The 19155-nt window shown below is 38.5% G+C and overlaps 1 protein-coding gene across 2 annotated transcripts in view; it reads left to right on the top strand.

Moving 5' to 3' along the window:
* PTPRN2 (protein tyrosine phosphatase receptor type N2) overlaps positions 1 to 19155 on the top strand; it is a 683390-nt gene that overhangs the window by 428372 nt on the left and 235863 nt on the right. For both annotated transcript variants that reach the window (XM_074831707.1, XM_074831706.1), the window contains exon 12: positions 6235 to 6299. In XM_074831707.1, the coding sequence (XP_074687808.1) occupies positions 6235 to 6299 (65 nt within the window). The remainder of the gene's footprint in view (positions 1 to 6234; positions 6300 to 19155) is intronic.

The following is a 19155-nucleotide window of genomic DNA, read 5'->3' as shown; positions in this document are numbered from 1 at the left end:
GCATTAACTGTGCAAAGGCAAGTTTACTCTGGGACTGTGTTCTCAACAGGGAGAGAGCCCAAATATTATAGGAATGCATTTTCATTGAATTGCAAGAGACAAAGGTTTTAGTATTTGTTATGTATATGCATGGCACAGTGCGTGGGTCTGCCACATATAAAGGCAGTCTTTCTGGTCCACCCTATGGAGAAACTTTCCATATAATTGGGGGGTTCTTTGTAGGGGAGAAGAATGCAAAGACTAACTTGATGTAGATGCAACATCTTCTTCTCTTAGATTTGGGAAACATGTTAAAAAGTTAAAAGCTGTCTTATCTCTGGATTTCCTTTCCCCCTTTTCTCTTTCCTCAAAGAGGGGAAAAAAAATGAAATTCTTCTGAGTGTGGCTCTATGAAAGGAGCTTTGCAACAAGCTGTTAGGAAGAAGAAAGTTGTTGTAGAATTCATCTGACAGCCTACAGTAAATCTGAATTAATTGCCCCCCACCACTTTATTGACTGGAGGTCCAGTCATTATAGTGAGTCTAAGGCATGAATTGGCTCATTCTAAAATGGGTATGTCATAGAGGTCAGGGAAATCATATGACTCTAAGTACTTTTTTTCCTACATTTAATTAAATACAGCACACTCTCAAAGTCAGATTCGCAGAAAAAAAAAAAAAAGGTTTCCCACAAACGCTTATTATATTTAAGGATGGTTTCTTCTCTGGAGCAGGTAAATCCTGAAGCAGCATGGGATACAGACCAAGGAAGCCTCCTGCAGAAACCTTTCCCTCTTCTCACTTGTGCCACTGTGCACTTCCATGAGTAAGCTGGAGGGTGCATTTGTGCTTGGCAATCTGCTTTATAGCAAACCTTTGTCCACTCATTTCTCAGGGCTTCCTTCTTCCAGAAGTGCTATAATGAGACCAGAGTTCTGCTTGAAGCCCTGTATAACTTACTTCTAATAACCAGTAGACTCTAAGGTTAAACCTGCCAACTACACCACTAGACACTCAAATTCCTGACTATGCCACTGACAGATAACTTTGCTGAAGGAAATAAATGTTAGCCCTCAGAAAACACATCAGACCTCCCTCAGGTTAGTGAAGCTATGAACAGTGACAATCCCTACCCTTAAACACTCAGTAACACCCTCATCGTGCTCTCTAATAGAGCAAAGCCATTAAGTTGTCCCCATTGTAATTTAGATCACAGAGGAGACTTCCACAGATTCTTTCAGGTTAAAATAACTGATATACAGAGAGTAGGCAAAATTATTCCACTGTAGCTACGTGCTTAATTATATGGAATACTGCATAAATTGTCAAGTGCAAAGAATTATTCTGATAAATTAAAATACTAATTAAATAGGCTATTGCAGAATTTTGAGAACATTATAGGGCTCCGCTTCTTCAGGTAATTTGCATATCCTTCATCTAGTGAATATAATTTAAAGGCCTCCTTTTTTGTGTGTTTGGAAGCCTTTTTTGTTTCGGTGGAAGATTAAAAAAGGGATTTATATGTTGCTAACTGGTTTGGGGTGGGTTGGGTTTTTTTCTTTTTTTTGAATAGCTGTTTTTATTATGCCTCTTTGCTCATGAGTTTGTCAGGCCTCCATTAGTATTTCAGGACTTTAAACTGTGGCCATAAAAAAATCCACTTTGATGGAATGTGCAGTATACCATGTTACCCAGAATTATCATTTCCTGTTCATAAAATTTGCAACAGAAACATCATCTGCTGTATATTTGTATTGGAATAAATTGCATATAGTACACTAAAATTCTTTTTAAAAATTTAGGCCAATTTTCAAAGGGTTAGTAGCTTGTTCTTAATATCTGAATTTATTTTCCCACCACTTCTTCCTCATCTATCTAAAGGCTATTGACTATGGTTTATGGTCTTAAATTCTCAGTTATAATTATGCATAGAAAAAGTTAAGTAGTTATATTCACTATTCAGCAGCTTGAAGCAGCTGCTTGATACGTAGTTGATGCTTGAGCACCACTGTTTTTGACAGGATTTCTTGACCTTCCTGAACTGCTTGTGGAGCTCAAGGTTAGCTAAAATATGTTCCTGTACACACCTGGAGTGAACATGATGGAGACTGTCTGCTGTGTTTCTCTCCACTGTCTCCACAATGTAACAGTGCCTGAGCTTGACCATTTTCAGGTTATGATTTAATCAATAACATGTCATGCCTAATTTTGGCAGGGTTTATGTTAGCATGGCTGTCAGAAGCTGTCCTTTGTGTTTTAGCCAATATCAAAGGGGAGAGGGGGAGTGTTAAGTAAACTTTTTTTGTTGTTTTTTAATATAAAGATCTATAATTAAGGTCTGCAGGAAAGCTATAAAAAGGAGGTCAAATATGTAATAGTAATTATAAAATTCAGTGATTCAGCAGACCAAATATTTTCTGTTACCTGTACATGTGGTAAGAAATTACACACTGCGATTTAACCCTTGTAGTTTACTTACACCCATTTATTTTGCAGACACTCTGCTGTGCAGTTCCCTTTATCCTAAGCTACAAAAGAATCATATGTTGGACCATTCAGTTTCTTTGGAGGAGGCTGTGGAGCTTTCTGGTTTTTTAAATCTTCTAAATTTTTGCATTTGGCAGAAATCTGCCTTTAATATCTCTGCTGGATGTGAGGTGGTCAGTGTGGTAGCATGATACACCTTTGCAGTGAAATGGCACATCCAAAAGGGAGAATGTTGCTATGTGACATGGCAGGTCATCAACCATCAGTGAAGCAACATAGTCCAGAGTCCATCTTAAGGCTGAAAATTGAGCTTGTTGGCAAAGATTTACTTATCTTTTGGAAATTTGTACTGTGCAACATATACCACACGGTGAAAATGTAGCCTCAAATCACATGGTCCAGGCAGCTCTCCTTCTCATGTGGTCTCTGTGACTCTGCGTGGAATGTTTGTGAATGTGTGAAACATGGTGTATTAAGTGTGTGAGTATTGTATGCAGTTTTTAGGCTGTCATCCAGCAAAACATTTCTTTAAGCTTTTTTAGCTTGGGACTCCATGTTCCTATCTGCCTAACTGGTAGCATATTAAAAAGAAGCAAAATTAAAGCTGTGCAGGTCTAAAAGATCTTTCCTCTCCATTTAAATCACAGGCAATATTTATCCCTTGCTGAAGGCAGTTGGAAAAGTTTCTCTGTATTAGAATTGCTTGAGGTTTCAGTTCTTGAGTCTTTGCACATACAAACTCTTACCAGAATCATAGAATCACAGAGTCATAGGATACCAGGTTGGGAGGGACCTCAAGCTTCATCTGGTTCAACCTTTCTTGGCAAAAGCACGGTCTAGATGAGATGGCCCAACACCCTGTCCAGCTGATTCTTAAAAGTGTCCAATGTTGAGGAATCCACCACTTCCCTGGGAAGATTGTTCCAGTGGCTGATTGTTCTCATAGTGAAAAACTTTCCTCTTGTATCCAGTTGGAATCTCATCAGGAGTAACTTGTACCCATCACCCCTTGTCTTTTCTATCTGACTCCTTGTAAAAAGGAAGTCTTCAGCTTCTTTGTAGCCTCCCTTTAAATACTGGAACATGGTGATAAGGTCTCCCCTAAGCCTTCTCTTCTCAAGGCTGAACAAACCCAATTCTTTCAGCCTTTCCTCACATGGCAGGCTTCCCAGTCCCTTGATCATCTTTGTGGCCCTGCTCTGGACCCTCCAGACTGTCCACACCTTTCTTGTATAGCAGGGACCAAAACTGAACACAGTATTCCAGGTGTGTCCTGACAAGAGCTGAGTAAAGTAGGGTAATGACTTCTTTATCGCTGCTGATGATGCCCTTGTTGATGCAGCCCAGCATTCTGTTCACTCATATTGAGCTTGTTGTCCACCAGGACCCCCAGGTCCCTTTCAGAAGAGCTGCTCTCCAGCATTTTGGGTATATGAGGTGAGATATATCCACATTTTGGCTATATGAGGTGAGATTGAGCCCTAATTATATGATTTGCCTCTGAAATGATAGAATCATAGAATGGTTTGGGTTGGAAGGGACCTCAAAGATTGTCTAGTTCCAACATCCCTTCTATGGCAGGAACACCTTCAACTAGATCAGGTTGCTCAAGGCTCCATCCAACATGGTTCTGAACACTTCCAGGGATGGATCATCCACAACCTCCTTGGGCAACCTGTTCCAGTGCCTCACCACCCTCACAGTAAAAAACTTCTTCCTTATATTTAATCTAAACCTCCCCTCCCTCAGCTTCCACCCATTACCCCTCATCCTATCATTACAGTCCCTTGTAAAAAGTCCCTCCCCAGACTTCTTATAGGCGCCCTTCAGGTACTGGAAGGCCACTATGAGGTCTCCCTAGAGCCTTCTCTTTTCCAGGCTGAACAAGCCCAATTCTCTCAGCCTGTCCTCATAGGGTAGGTGTTCCAGCCCTCTGATCGTCTTGGTAGCCCTCCTCTGGACTCATTCTAACAGTTCTATATCCTTCTTGTATTGGTGCTCCAGAGCTGGACACAGTATTCCAGGTGGGGTCTCACGAGGGCAGAGTAGAGGGGCAGAATCACCTCCCTACTGACCACACTTCTTTTGACGCAGCCCAGAATCTGGTTGGCTTTTTGGGCTGCCAACACACAGTGTTGGCTCATATTGATCTTATCATCCACCAACACGCCCAAGTTCTTCTCCCCAGGACTGTTCTCAATCCACTCATTACCCAGCCTGTATCAGTGCTTGGGATCGTGCCAGCCCAGGTGCAGGACCTTATACTTGGCCTTGTTAAACTTCATGAGGTTGGTCTAGGCCCAACTCTCCAGCCTGTCCAGGTCCCTCTGGATGGCATCCCTTCCCTCCAGCGTATCAACCACACCACACACCTTGGTGTCATCGGCAAACTTAATATGAGTCATTTGTGTTGCACTTTGGACAAACTAAATAAAGTATCAGTTCACAATAATATTGCTTCTGAAAATTGTCTGCTGCAATCTGAACTGTTTTGAATATGTTTCAAACAGCAATGATTAAAGAGTATTTTTCAAAAATGAAAGAAAAATATATTCATTCCTTTCAGTATTTTTATGTAAATTTACAGTGTACAATATGTTCAACCACACTTCTTGTCCTTTCTGGCAGGAATGGTTCCTTTAACAACTTAAATTGAGAAGCTGAGTCTATCCAAATTGTGTCCTTAATCAAAGGAAAGAGATAGGTGCCTGCAGATGTGTGTAAAATATGTGGAATGACTCATCACATTAAATGTCCATCCCTTTCCATTGACTGCAGAGAGAACATAGATGACTCACTTGGATTACATAGTCAATGACTAGACTGCTAAAGGGAGGAAAGTTTATCAAGGCTGAAAGGCTTCATTTCTACTCATAAATAAATCAAGCCAGGTGCCTGGGTTTCGGCCATGAGTCCAACTGACACAGTTTGCATTTAGAAGGTTAAAGTCTTCCAATCCAAAATGGGATGACCTTACCCATACCCTCAGCTGGGAATATTCTCATTCTTGTGCTGTCCCCAGAACTGTGGATGGGCATTGTTTTGTGAGAATACTAGTGGGCAAAGGCCAAAATCATGTGAAGACAATAGTAATGATTTAAAAGTATGGGCAATGGTAAGACAGTGCTCAAGTTCATGCCCTGGGCATGTTTGGGTTGCAAATATAGATGTAATCTTAGTGATTACTACCTCTGTTTTGCATTTAGCTGTTTTATACTGGGTTACATTATTTTTGGTTTGAATGTTTATACTGATATAGAAGCTGATAAATAAGAAAAAACTAAATTTAAAAAAAAAAACAAAAAACATTGTGCATGGCGTGCCAATGTTGTGAAATAACTATTTATCTTACCTGCTAGGTAAGAGTCTGTATTTGTTGTGAAGTGTCCTACACAGTGACAGTGCTCTTGTAATGGTAAGGTGCTGCCCTGCTCTTCACTGGAAGGAAGACAGTGGGAAGTTTCCACTGAAGAGAACTTTCCAAACATATTGTGTATATGTGTTAAATGTGTGTGATACTGTGTATACAAGGGAACTAGAATTAGTTTGGCTTTCTTTTTCACATAATAATGAACAATTACTAGCATACCTATGCATTAAAAAAACTGACTAGCAGAGTTATCAGGAACAGATATTCTACAGGTGGCATAGGTAGGAACTGTCATGAATTTACTGATGGAGGAAAGAAGGTTGATTATATTGTAAATGCTACAAAATCATGCATATTCCAGCTCTCCCATAACTCTTTCAATCTTAATTTTCCTTACAGCCATAAACAAAGAGAAGCTTGAAAAAACAACTGGACTGAAAATTCTGCAGACTGGTGTGGGGGAGGTAAGTGGCTTGGGGCATTTTACACTCTCAAAAATATTTTAATTGTTGGGTTTTTTTGAGAAATCCTGGAGCTCATGAATGTTTGTGAGCTACCACTCGATAGTGCTAAGGGCCTTTTTATGATACAGTTGCATCTGTCAAAATACAATCTGCTGCACAAATAGTGCTGTATCCCACAGAGAAAAAAATACCATCCTTATGAGAAAAGTGCAGCCAGCTTTAAAAAATGCAGTTTTTTTGCTTTGTTGTATCACAGGGACAAAATCCCCAAAGATTTTTGCACAGCAACTGAAGTTACCGTATTATTCCCCTTGGTTCTGATGGAGTGCTATCTCATCTAAATCAATGAAAGTTTAAATCTGGGGTAAAGAGTCTTCAGATGTTAGAGAGAATCTGACAGTGAATGAGTTGCTTATTTTGGATGTAACTTGAAACATAAATAAAACATGTGTCTGTTATTGTGGTGATATCACTAAGCAAAAACTCCACTAAGCAGTTCATCATTTATTAATAAAGATGATGCTATCTGCTAAGAACCTTGTATGAACTACAGTTGATTGCTAATTCTCGTGCTAATTTTGTGTACACAGTTATCTTTATTTTTTTCCTTTTCATTTAAGTAATTTTGCTAGTGGTGAATGCTCACAGAGCTAGACAAATGTCATTTTCTTGTGATTACATTATTCTCAGTATTAAGAATAATGAATTGCTAACTTGTAATATACTGAAGGAATTTATTTTTTCTTTTTTTTACTGATTTTCTTTTTTATATTTCTAATTTTTATTCATGCCTAAGAACTTAAATTGCCAGGATTTCTGAGGTTCTTTGTGCAACTTTATTCACATTATTAAAAGACTTGGTCCTGAAGAGGTACCAATACTGAGACCCGCCGAGATGTTCAGGGTCAAAGCTGTAAGAGTTAGAACTTGGAAACAAACATAGGTGAAATCATCAGAAAATGAAAGTCAGCATCTCTTCTTAACTGTAGCTGATTTAACTAGTTGAGGTTGTCAAGGGTCCATAACCTCAAGAGCTGGGAAGTGTATCCTGGAACGTGGCTGTGCACCTCAGGCTGTGTCCTGACTTCAAGCCAGAGTGAAGTTTGTGTTTGTGCTACCTGCAAGCCCTGGTTTCTGCTAAATAACAGGAGAACCAGGTCTATGGCACAGACAATGGAAACCACATTCAGTACAATTTTACCCAATGGGACTCCTCATGCTAATGAAATACCTCCATGTATTTTGTCCGATTCCAGCCATTGAATGGATTCCAGCTGGCTTCAAAGTCAGCTGGAAAATGAAAGCCCATTTCACTTCAGATGCTTACTGTTAAATGAATTGTTATCTCATATGTGGTCAATGGAAAAAGAAAGCACTTTTGGATATTTGAAATGCAAGAAGTTGGCACCTGTTAAGTGCATCATTAATCCACATTGTAGTAATAGGGTTGTTCTAACCATGGTAGTCTAAGGACGTACTGGAGCTACAGCCTCAAGGACTTCCTAGTTTTTTTAACCAGCTAATAGAACTGGAAAAAATGCTCAAGTTTTTCACCTAGAGATCTCCCCAGTCTGGCTCTTGTGCTTGGTTTAGTAAAAGTCACTGTAGCACTCACCTCCCATATATTTAGGCTATCATAGCTTTTAAAAAAACTGGTGATACTACTTGGATTAATAAAGACTGACAGAAAGTTCTGCTTTACACTCTGCCAAATATATATTTTTAGAAGGCAAAAAGTGAAGGGAAGCAGACATTTCAGCCTAATTATATTCCAAGTTACATCTGAGATATGGTGATCAGCAGCAAAAGGACCAAGTCGTTTGGAACATTAAGTTGATGGAAGAACATTTCACATTTATTCAGCTGCTTATATGTTTTGTTGGATGAGAATTCTCCCAGCTGTGTATATTCCCCTTTATAAGTCTTATCAGATATGATTGTATACATAATGAATACTTTTCTGCAGTCTCACCTACGTGAAAAATAATGGAGTGCTGTAACCAAGCTGTTTCTTTGTTGATAGGGTATCAGATTCTGGCTATTTCAGGTTAAATCTAACTATGTTAATCCAGTTTTGCAGTTTGTTTTTGATTCACCCCGGTGTTTAACAGGGTTAAAATAACAGAAAGTACATGTTTTAACATAATGAAGGAGCCTTTTGTTGAATAAGGATTTCTTTTTCTTCACACTGTAGGAATGGAATTATATGTAATGGTAACTGTAAATCAAAGTCAAGATGTTCAAATCAAAAGTACTTAGAAAAAAACTCTTTAGTTTCAGAATGAGAAATGGCCTTTTTGTTTGAACAGTAGGTCAGATTCATGACAAAGTTAATGAATATATAATCTTCACTTGCAGGACTGTAAAATAAAAAGGATTGATTTTGCATGGCAAGTTTCATATCTGAAATAGCTCAAGAGAAATATAGCTGAGATACTAGTGGCAAATGGAGCAGCTGTATAAACAAATGGAGGAACTGTTCTAAGATCAGCAATAATTCATGTGTTTCTCTGGACAGTGGAATCTGGTTTAGGTGTTGATCTATGATAACAGGATTTATGCCTCAGTAAGAAATGTATAGACACCAATGACTACCCAGGACTTGGGTGTGGTAGAAGGAAACTTTCTCTGTGGAGAAGAGAAATGCTTCTCAGAGCTCCTCGATCTCTTGCTTTCTCTCTCTATCTCAACAAAAGCATCTCAACAACAGATTATAAAATTCACACCAAGCTTACTGAGACATTCAGTCAAGTCCGGGGAGGGCTGATGAATTGCTCTTATGTCACTGCATAAACTTGTGCTATGTAGTCATTAACAAGACAGGTCTGGAGTCTACCACAGCTACAATACAGTTCATCTCTATGTCATGTAAAAGTTTTCCACAGTTTCAGTGAGTTTTTTGATAGAGCTGAGGTTAGCTGCATTGTGTTAACATAGGGTAGGCTCTGCTTTAGCAGGATTAAAAATGAGTTCCTAAGCTACATCAAAAGCTACTCATGTCAGGATGTTGATTTAAAAGTTCTGTATGTTTCATGGGAAGGTTTGGATGATATAATGAAAAGCATTTTCTGAGCTGTGGGTAAGCAGAGCTTCTTTCAGGTCATTGTGAAACAACAGACCCTTGCTGGTACTTCCACAGCATATCCACCTCAACATCTAACATCTGCTGACAGAATATTCAACAATCCAGAGAGCTGGATTGGAGTTTGATGTGCTGCGTATCACTCTTAAAGTGCTAATTATTTTTGTGCCTATCTTGTGTGTAAGAAGACCAGAAATAACTGCTGAAATCCTGAGGATGTGTACGTTGCTGTAGTATTAACTACCTCTGGAATTATATTTCCTAAGATGTTTATTTCTTTTTGGAGTTTTCCAGCACCTATCACAGCTCTAAAACTCCTACATGGTAGCCCTCCAATATTTGTCTGAGTCATTGTCATGCATGTTTGTGCCACACAAATTCATCATAGCCTTTTAACAGCTTCTTGTTTATTCAGATACAGTGAAGCTGCTGTTGTCTTTGAGGTATTTTCATTTGATCTCCCACACATGAAATAAACCTCTGAAGTCCTAAGGTCATCTTCAGAAGCTCAAGAACCTCCTATAGTTAAGTGTACATGAGGGTATGAATGTAAGTGTTGTGTTATGTATGTGTATATTTGCATAATGCCATAAGATGTATATTACTGGTAAAAAACCTGAACACTAAACAGCATTTAAGCAGGACCCATAACTCCATTCTCCTATCTCCTAACTTGATGTGTACCATTCCATTTTGGAGAAATAAGAGTTGAACTTGTTGCTCTGCATGGCTGAGCACCGCTGTGAGATCTTGGGGACAGCATTTGGTCTCACATGGAGGGAAAGCCTCCTTAGCAGCAGCAGCTTTCAGGATTCAGTGAGTTTGGGAGCTCCAGTCCCACACAAACATTAGTCCAACTGGATATTAACCCAGGAGCTGCTCTCCAGACCAAGGGATCTAGCAGGCACGATGAATCACATTCTACACAGAGGTCTCTGAGTAACCTGGGATTTCTTCCACATACTTTAGGAACTTAGCCCCTTCCTTCTCTTCACATAAACAATTTTGAATTATTATAAAAGCGCAGTATTTTCCAGTTCAATTTCATGCTGAGCTTGACTGTGACCAGAGTTTGTCTGGTTCTAGTCCAGCTCCAGTTTAAGATAATTTCAAATAATGGTTCAAATGCAGTTACTATGGCATGAAAAAATAACTGTTTATCCAAATTTTGGCTGAAATTTATTTCCAAAACCAATTTCAGAATAACAGGTCAGGCTCTCCAGTGGCTCAAGAAAGTGTAATGATTCATATCAGGTTTTGTAGGCTAAGAGTCTGTGATTTGAATAATAATAACTTATCTGAATGCCCCCAGCATAAGAAAGACATGGACCTGCTCAAATGAGTCCAGAGGAGGCCACGAAGATGATCAAGGGGCTGGAGCACCTTCCCTGTGAGGACAGGTTGAGTTGGGGTTGTTCAGCCTGGAGAAGAGAAGGTTCTGGGGAGACCTTATAGCAGCCTTCCAGTACTTAAAGGGGGCCTACAGGAAAGATGGGGAGGGACTCTTTGTCAGGGAGTGTAGGGATATGATGAGGGGTAACAGTTTTGAACTGAAAGAGGGTAGATTCAGATTAGATATTAGGAAGAAATTCTTTACTGTGAGGGTAGTGAGACACTGGCACAGGTTGCCCAGAGAAGCTGTGGCTGCCCCCTCCCTGGCAGTGTTCAAGGCCAGGTTGGACGGGGCTTTGAGCAACTTGGTCTAGTGGAAGGTGTCCCTGCCCATGACAGGGGGATTGGAGCTAGATGACCTTTAAGGTCCCTTCCAACCCAAACCATTCCATGATTCTATGATTTTGTGGATCAAGGTCTGAAACCGAGGAAACAGCACTGTTTCTGTCTTGAACTGGTAAAACAGCATCCATTCCAGAATACATTACTTTAAATTAACTCTTTCCATTTCCCAGTAGGGCTGCACAAAATACACTCATCACTGGAACTGTAACTTTGTTTGTAAGATTTGAATCATGGTCCTTATATGGCAGACATAAGAATCAGAATAGTTTTCTAAACCAAATGGAAATAACCCAAAATGTATGTGAAATTAACACTTTGCCATACGTCTAGATGTTCTAAAATAGAGCAGTGATATTTTGACATGTTTCAGGATATTCTCATTTATAGATATTTTGATAGGTGTAGAATTATGTTGATGTTGCATGAAGTGATGTTACTGCAATAAAGAAATTTGCATTTAAAAATTCTAGTGAAGCTAGAGGACATAAGACAGACTTCCCAGTGATGTGCAAGCCTCTTTGAGAAGGAAATCAGATTTCTAACTTATTATTTTCCTTAATGTTGCCAAATTTTGTCATTAATATCTGTGTATCCAGATTATACCAGAATGATATTGGAAATCCATAAAAAATTGGAGTGAGTGCAGAAGTTGAAAAATCATTTGCAACGGCTGAAGAATAAGGTGTCAGCTTTTTTTCTGATCTTCTCTGACTACTAGATAGAATGCTAAGGGTTGGCTTTTGGCTTGTAAAGACCAAATCAGCCTGGGATCTGCTCCAGCTGCCTTTCTTACAGTGACATCTTGGCAATCAGCAAACACTCCTGATCTGGAGCAGGTATTGCACCCAGAGGTACACTGAGATAGGAAGGGATGCTGTACCCAAGATCACTTAGATAAGGTAGCTCTGATACTGATCATGGTATAGGGACAGCAGCTGTGCATGCATAAATACTCAAGTTTTACCCCAAGCCACACAAAAGTTTTCAACTTCCATTGAAACTCACCCTCCTCTTACCAGAACTAATTAGGCTGAAGCTGAGCACAAGTGCATATGAGGGAATGCAGCACTGCATTACAGTGTAAACAATCTTAGACCAGGGGACACCAGGGAGCGCTTTTTCTGTGAGCCTGCTTTCAGCACCTTTTCCTACAAAACCCATGGCTTAGACATCACCAAATTCATTTTGTTCTGTTATGTAAGATCTGGGATTGGAAATCCTGCAGATGGCTCTTGCTGTTGGCTTTTGGTAATCACTGTGGCTATGTTGATTAGCAGTTGAACAGAGATTTCCAGGAGGACAGTGTTTTGGAGCAACATACATTGCTACAGGCAAGGCATGTGTCAGGTCATAGATGGGCTCTTTGTTTTAAGGCATGTAACTTTAAGGCTATATATACAAATAAGAAAGATAATTATTAAATTAAAAACTTTAAGGAGTACAATCCTAGAAATATTCTTGGTGAAGGCATGATGAGGAAGATTTACTTTATCCCACACAGGCAAATTACAGATTCTAAAGCTGTGTAACCCTTAAAAATTCGTAGATTATATTTTACATAGAATGCTACTAGTAATATACTACTTTTATGGAGTTTAACTGACAGTGAATAATATCTCACTCTTACAGGTTTGTGAGTATACATGATAGTAAAGTGATGCTAATCAGAAGTTAGTCATACAGTAGCATTTAGAAGTAATGCTTCAAGAGCTTTAAGGAATAAAGCTAAACAGAACATTAAATTTCTCCAAAGAGAATGATGGAGCTCTATGGCTCATTTATTTAAGATCTTGTATGTTTTTGCAAAATGCATTTTAGCTAATATTTAGAGATAATGTTAATGCTATTTATTAACTATTCATTACAGTACATAGCCCACTAGAGGGCTGCTTTTCAAATAAATTGCATCCAGAGCGTTAATAAACAGCAAAATAAAAACAAAAAATATGCAGCATGAATATGTATATCATTTTACCACATTATTTTGTCATATACCTTCTGTGACTACATGGTATATACAGAACATACTAAAACAATATAAATCATGGCCCCAACTCTGCAAACATTTAGAATATGCTTAGCTTTAAGTATATAGTTAGACTTTCCTTTTAAGCTACTGATAAGTTTGGAGTTAAAGAGATGCCTGGATGCTACTGAGACTGTCTTCTGTCACATATCACACCATCTCTGGCTGTGGAGGGGCAAAGTTCCAATGTTTATCCCCTGTATTTGATTTGAATATTGCATAGCAGAGGTATTTTGACATCTGAATGACAGGTCACAGCTTCCATTTGGAAATCAGGTGTCAGTAGTAATTTCTTTTCTTGTGCTCTGATTGTGACGACGCCCTCTACCTTCTTTACAAATTTTTAAAGAACACAACAAGGAAATGCGGAGATTGTAATGTTAAGAAAAATGCAACAAACCTGATTTTCAGAGACAACTATCAGTGTATATTGATTTATGTTTTCCTCCTGAAACAGTATAAAAAGCACAAGTATTCAAGTGTCATGTTGGTTCATGAATTCCTTTACAGTAGTACTGTGTGATTTAAAGCAGCAGAAGTGCCAAGTGATGTGGCAGTTGCCATGGCAACTACAGCAATTCAATTTTTATTCAGTATCATGTAAAATGAAACAAGATACGGTTTGCCTTGTGGCTTCAGGAACTTATGCATCCTACCAGTGTTGTTCCTTTTTGTATTTTTTAACATTGTTCCATTAAAAAAGTAGCATATGTTTGTTTTAAGGATTTGCCTTGGTTTTAGGCCATGTCATGCCATTGCTTTTAAAGGAGAGTTTGCCTTACAAACCATTATAGATCTGTAGAGAAAAGAGATTTAGATACTAGCACCGACTACATAAAGCAAACTGCAGAGTAATTCTGCTTAAAAATCAATATTATTATCTACCCTATGGTCTGGCAGCCTGCATTTGATATATTCATAAAGAAGATATGTAGGATCTTTATATAGGAGAACGTGATTGTTTGTGCTAGATATCTTACTGATTCATAAATTCAGCATCCTCCCTCTACCAGCAGCCAGTTCATTATGACTCAAAGGAAAACAAAATCTTCAGTGGTGCAATGGATTGGCTAGGGAAGCTGATTAAGATTAAATTATGTTTAACTGGCTGAAGTTTGAGTGATAGAGCTGGTCAGAAATTGTGAGAAGGGAGATTCTTCCACCTCCAGAGGCAAGAGGTTGATCCTGGCAGGAACATGTGGATTTCAAGCGATCTCAAACACAGATTTAACTGTTTGAGGAGAGGAAAAGGTGGCAGATCACTGTCCCTCAGCCTTCTCTCTAGCAGTTCCTGGACAGCAAATGTTCCTCTCCAGGTTGACATGGAAAGCCACTCATCAGGACATCTGCTCTTGTTCTGTAAGTGTAGGAGAGTAAGTGCCTTGGGCTAAGATTCAAGCTGTGGGATATCCACCCTTTCTATATGAATCCCTGGCATCAGGGGCCTTATAGCTATGTCAGTGTTAGTATAATAAACAAGAACAGGGCACAGAGCCTGTCATGGTGCCACATTCGTCTTTACTGTTAAATTGTTGGCCTGGTCACTCACATTGTGTCCTGGGCCAACTAGTACTCTTCTAGGCTGTTTTGCTTCTAAGTGTAAGCCAGATCCATGTCAGGGACCATTCATAGCAGGCATGTGTTTTCTGTAGAATTAAAGCTTCAACTGCAGATAGTGACTTTTTTTTCTATTTAGTTACAAGAATTGCTGTGCCATGTATTGTAGGTTTTTTAGTACTAGGCTGTAAAACTTAAGATCTGATCTTCTTTCTGGGAAGGCTGAATATTTGGTTGCACATCACTAAGTTTCCACCCTTAGAAGCAACATTGCTGTAGTGCTGCTGCATGTTCATCACTTCAGCATCCTTCAGAATGCAAGGCTTTATATGCTATACATATAAAATCATATTTTAGTCAGAATATTTTTAACAAGTTTCTAAATCTAAGCATGAGGATTTCTATTAAATTAGTTTAGATGAAGCTCGGTTTTGTTTCTTTTTTCCATGAATCGGCAAGATTTATCCTGATGCAATAGTTTTAAGATTTAGTTAGGCAGAGTTTTCAGTTACTTTGACTAGGCATAGTTTTAGTTTTGTTTGCACTTTGACTGGTATCAAAGGAAATGTTGGGGTCTTTTTAATAGAATTGCAAACCTGCTTAACTGAATTTGTAACTCAAAGCTTCCGTAGAAACAGCAATGTAATGGCTCATGAACTGCAGAATGTCACTGATAGGTCTCTAGTTTCACTTTGGTACCTGTGGGTGTCTCTGGTTCGCATTGCTGGGCATTAGGCACAAGCATCAAGAAGATAACGGATCCTTTATAGCTATATACTGCAGCTCCAGCAAAATGCCCATTTCAGTATGTGTCTGTGTACGTCACACCAAGACCTGGATAGGGCGTGAGCACAGCACTTTGGCATGCATGAAAACAGCTCCTGGGTCAGTAAGACTGCTTTTAGCACTATCATAGAGTGATTTTTCAATGTGATCTGAGCATATCAAGTGTTTTGAGTATCAGAACCTGTGACAAGGAAAAGGGGCATGATTCTCTGCTGCAGAAAAATGACCTAGTCCATTAATGCCCGAGGACCATTGTGGCTGACAACAGTTCGCTGTGCACTTTGCTCTTGCAGAGGGGTGTCATTTTGCAAACTATTTATCTCTTTGGCTCTTTACCTTTTGCAAGTAGAGTAATGACTACATTTTACAAACGTCAGTGCTGGGTTTAATGATACAGATTTCACATGATTGTTAAACTGTTAATTTACAGATCTTTACTAAGTGAATGCAAACAAATTCTGGTCCTCAAAGCTCTGCTAATGCACAATGTTCGAATTTTAATTTCCAGTCCATCTTAGATTACGGTGATGAAAAACAATATTTAATCCCTCGTTAACACATGAATGAGCGGAAACTGTCATTTCCCACCAAACAATAACGGGATTATCTCAAGAACTGTCAGTTTATGTGAAAACATTATGTTGCCCAAATTTTCATAAAAATTAGCAGTGGGTAATATTCAAGATCAGAGCAATGGAAAGAGGGAAATCTGCATTCATGGTAATAAATATTCATATTTGTCTGCTCAGGAGATGAAAATCTAATCAAGGGGCTATTGATGCACTGGCTTTTTTTTTTTTTTTTTTTAAACCAAGATGTTTCATCTAAATTGGGTTTGATATGGAAATTAGTCTCACTCCAAGTCCTCCAGGCCATGAGCATGCTGGGATAACACTGGAGGTGTCCGGTACATCAGATGTTGCTGCTGGCATCTGCTTCTACAGACAACAAACACAATAAAATAAAATAAAATAAAATAAAATAAAATAAAATAAAATAAAATAAAATAAAATAAAATAAAATAAAATAAAATAAAATAAAATAAAATAAAAAATAATCAACAACATCTCAAGGGTCAAGCTCCCAGTGGCTTAGGGTGTTGTGTTTCCCTCCCCCCACCAAACATTTTAATTTTATCCCAGTTAAATCCTCAGTACTGCAGGGTTAAAATTGTCGGCATTTTTTGCTTTTGTTGACAATTACCATAAATCAGAAGACACTCTGCATGAAGCTTAATGAAATATGTATGATCTAAAAATGGGAAGAAGATAAGTGCAGTATGTTGCTTTAGGGTTTTGTGTGTGTATCTATGTATCTGTGCATGCATATGCACAACCTGAAGAGCTAACTTCTATTTTGTGTTCTGTGCACTGAATGGAAGAGTCAGGCAGTTACCAATTGGAGAACATACAAAGCATAAAAAACATATCATGTGAATAAAAAGTGTCATAGTTTATCCAAAAGTGGGAGTAGGATGTTTTCTATATCAGATAATATGTTCAATTAATATACTTGTCAAATATTCAGTTTAAAATATTTCTTGATACTTTTTTTGTCTACACTAGTATGAAAATCTGGGCCATCGTAAAAGAAGTGTTTGCCTTGACATACTTTTTTTAATTATTATTACTGAACTCAGTAGTTATACATAATCTTTTGTCCCTCCTTGTACTTCTTGGGGGTTTTACGACCTTTTTTTTTAAAATTAAATATAACATTAAGGTCCTGATCTTACAAATAACTACATAAATATATATATGGACACCTCCTTTTGTGGAAGGGTATTGCGTTTTCTGAGTTGTGAGTGCTACTGCACACTGGACAGTTTCATCTAGCTACTGATCTCTGTGCACGCACAGCAGCATGTGGCTCTGTCCTTTTAAAACTCAAAATACTGTCAGTGAGTTTATTTAATTTCTGGATAAATTGTCATACAAAAGGTATCTTTTTTAGGTTTGGAACTGGACAAAAGTCATATCAGCAGCATTCAGCTATATTGCCTGTAGCAGAAGAGAGCAGAAAGGAAAGATAAGCAGAGACTGCTCTGAAAGAAAGGATATTCTTATTGAACAAGAAAAGAGAATAGCTAGAATATGAATATTGCTTGTTGAAGAGGTTGCATCCTTTCATTATCAAATCTTTACCGAATAGAAATATGGAGATATGGCTTGTACTATTTCAGAATTCCAGTAATTTGTGCAATAAATCATTGAGAGGCAAGTAAAAGCAGCATGCAGTGTGGTGTGCGTGTATTGGCAGACCTGATATCTTTTACTGTACAATCTGTGCTGGCATCTTTGTCCAAAATGTTTTTCAGAGACTTTATCTTCCTAATCAACTCCTTTGCCAAGCTTAAAAAAAAAAAAAAAAAAAAAAAAAGAAATGCATGTAGCATATATAGCAGATGGGGTGTTCAGCAGCATACAGGTGTCTGGCACACAGGTGCCAGATAATGTAAGGTAGTTAGATATTTTCTGGGAAATCCCATTATTTGTTCCTAAAAGAATGAGTTGCCCATTCTTCTCGTTCTACCTACACTAGCAAGACATACACCTGAGAGTATTAATGGTCCCTCTTGTTACCCATTTGACCAGAGTAGTGCTTAGACCAGAGCTGCCTTTTTTCTCTTTGCCTTTTCCCAAGACATTGAATTGACTCTGTGAAGTCCATTGTGTTCTGCAGCAGAACAACAGCAGTCTGCTCTGAGGGTAGGCAGCACTACTTGATCCAAGTTCTTCTTTATTCACTTCACCTTCTTACACATTTTGCTATTAATTTTAGCATAAATAATAACTGTTTCATCATGGGAAGAATTGGGAATTCTTCATATATAACAAGTAATTTTGGCTACAATAGATGAATATTTTAGGAAAAAAGGATCAAATCAATTATAGTAACTTCTACTGAAATGCTGATTTGTGTTTGTCTTAAGGAGAGAGATTATGATGATGATCAATTGATTAGAGAAACATTAAGCCATAATACATCTCAAGCTAGTATCTGGTGATAAGCAATGTCAGTGCGTAAACAATAGATCCAATACAGTGTGAGTACTCACTCACTAACCTCTGCAACGTATTTTAGCTGTTTAAGGTACTTATAAATGTAATGTCCTTGGGTTCTTGCCACGGGTAAGGAAGCAGCTTCAGATGTTTCATGGTCTTCAGCTGTGGTCTTGGGTCCCATTTCCAGTCACCTTCTTTCAGGGAGCTGCTACTTCACACTACTGAAGTATCACAGGCAGCTTCAGGATGCGCACTCTGGTTTTCCTCCTGTGTATAGGCCTAGCAGTGTTCAGCAGGATACGGTTTTGTATACTGCAGAGTTTTTTGATGTTGTAGAGCATTGCTGGTTTCCCATTTGGATGAAATCAAGTCTTTTCCTAGTTTTTTATGACAGAAACACAACAACAGAGACCCAGAATAGAATGAGGTTTAAGTCCTCATGTCAAAGGAGGGACACTCTGATTTTCTGCACTGCTCTTCTATGTTGGCTAAACCTCATCAGCTACACTGAGTAGTATCCTCATGGAATTGTTTCAGTTTATGTACATATTTTAATATTCCAAATAGTTTATGAGAACTGGGACAGGTAGGTGTTCAACACAGCTTCCGGTTCATACCAAGATCCTTGTTCTGAGTCAAGCGGGTGAAGGCTTGAACTCTGGT

The sequence above is a fragment of the Strix aluco genome, chromosome 1, assembly GCF_031877795.1.
Source record: "Strix aluco isolate bStrAlu1 chromosome 1, bStrAlu1.hap1, whole genome shotgun sequence".
Lineage (NCBI taxonomy): Eukaryota > Metazoa > Chordata > Aves > Strigiformes > Strigidae > Strix > Strix aluco.
The sequence above is the reverse complement of the archived record's forward strand: the minus strand, read 5'-3'. Positions and strand labels throughout refer to the sequence as shown.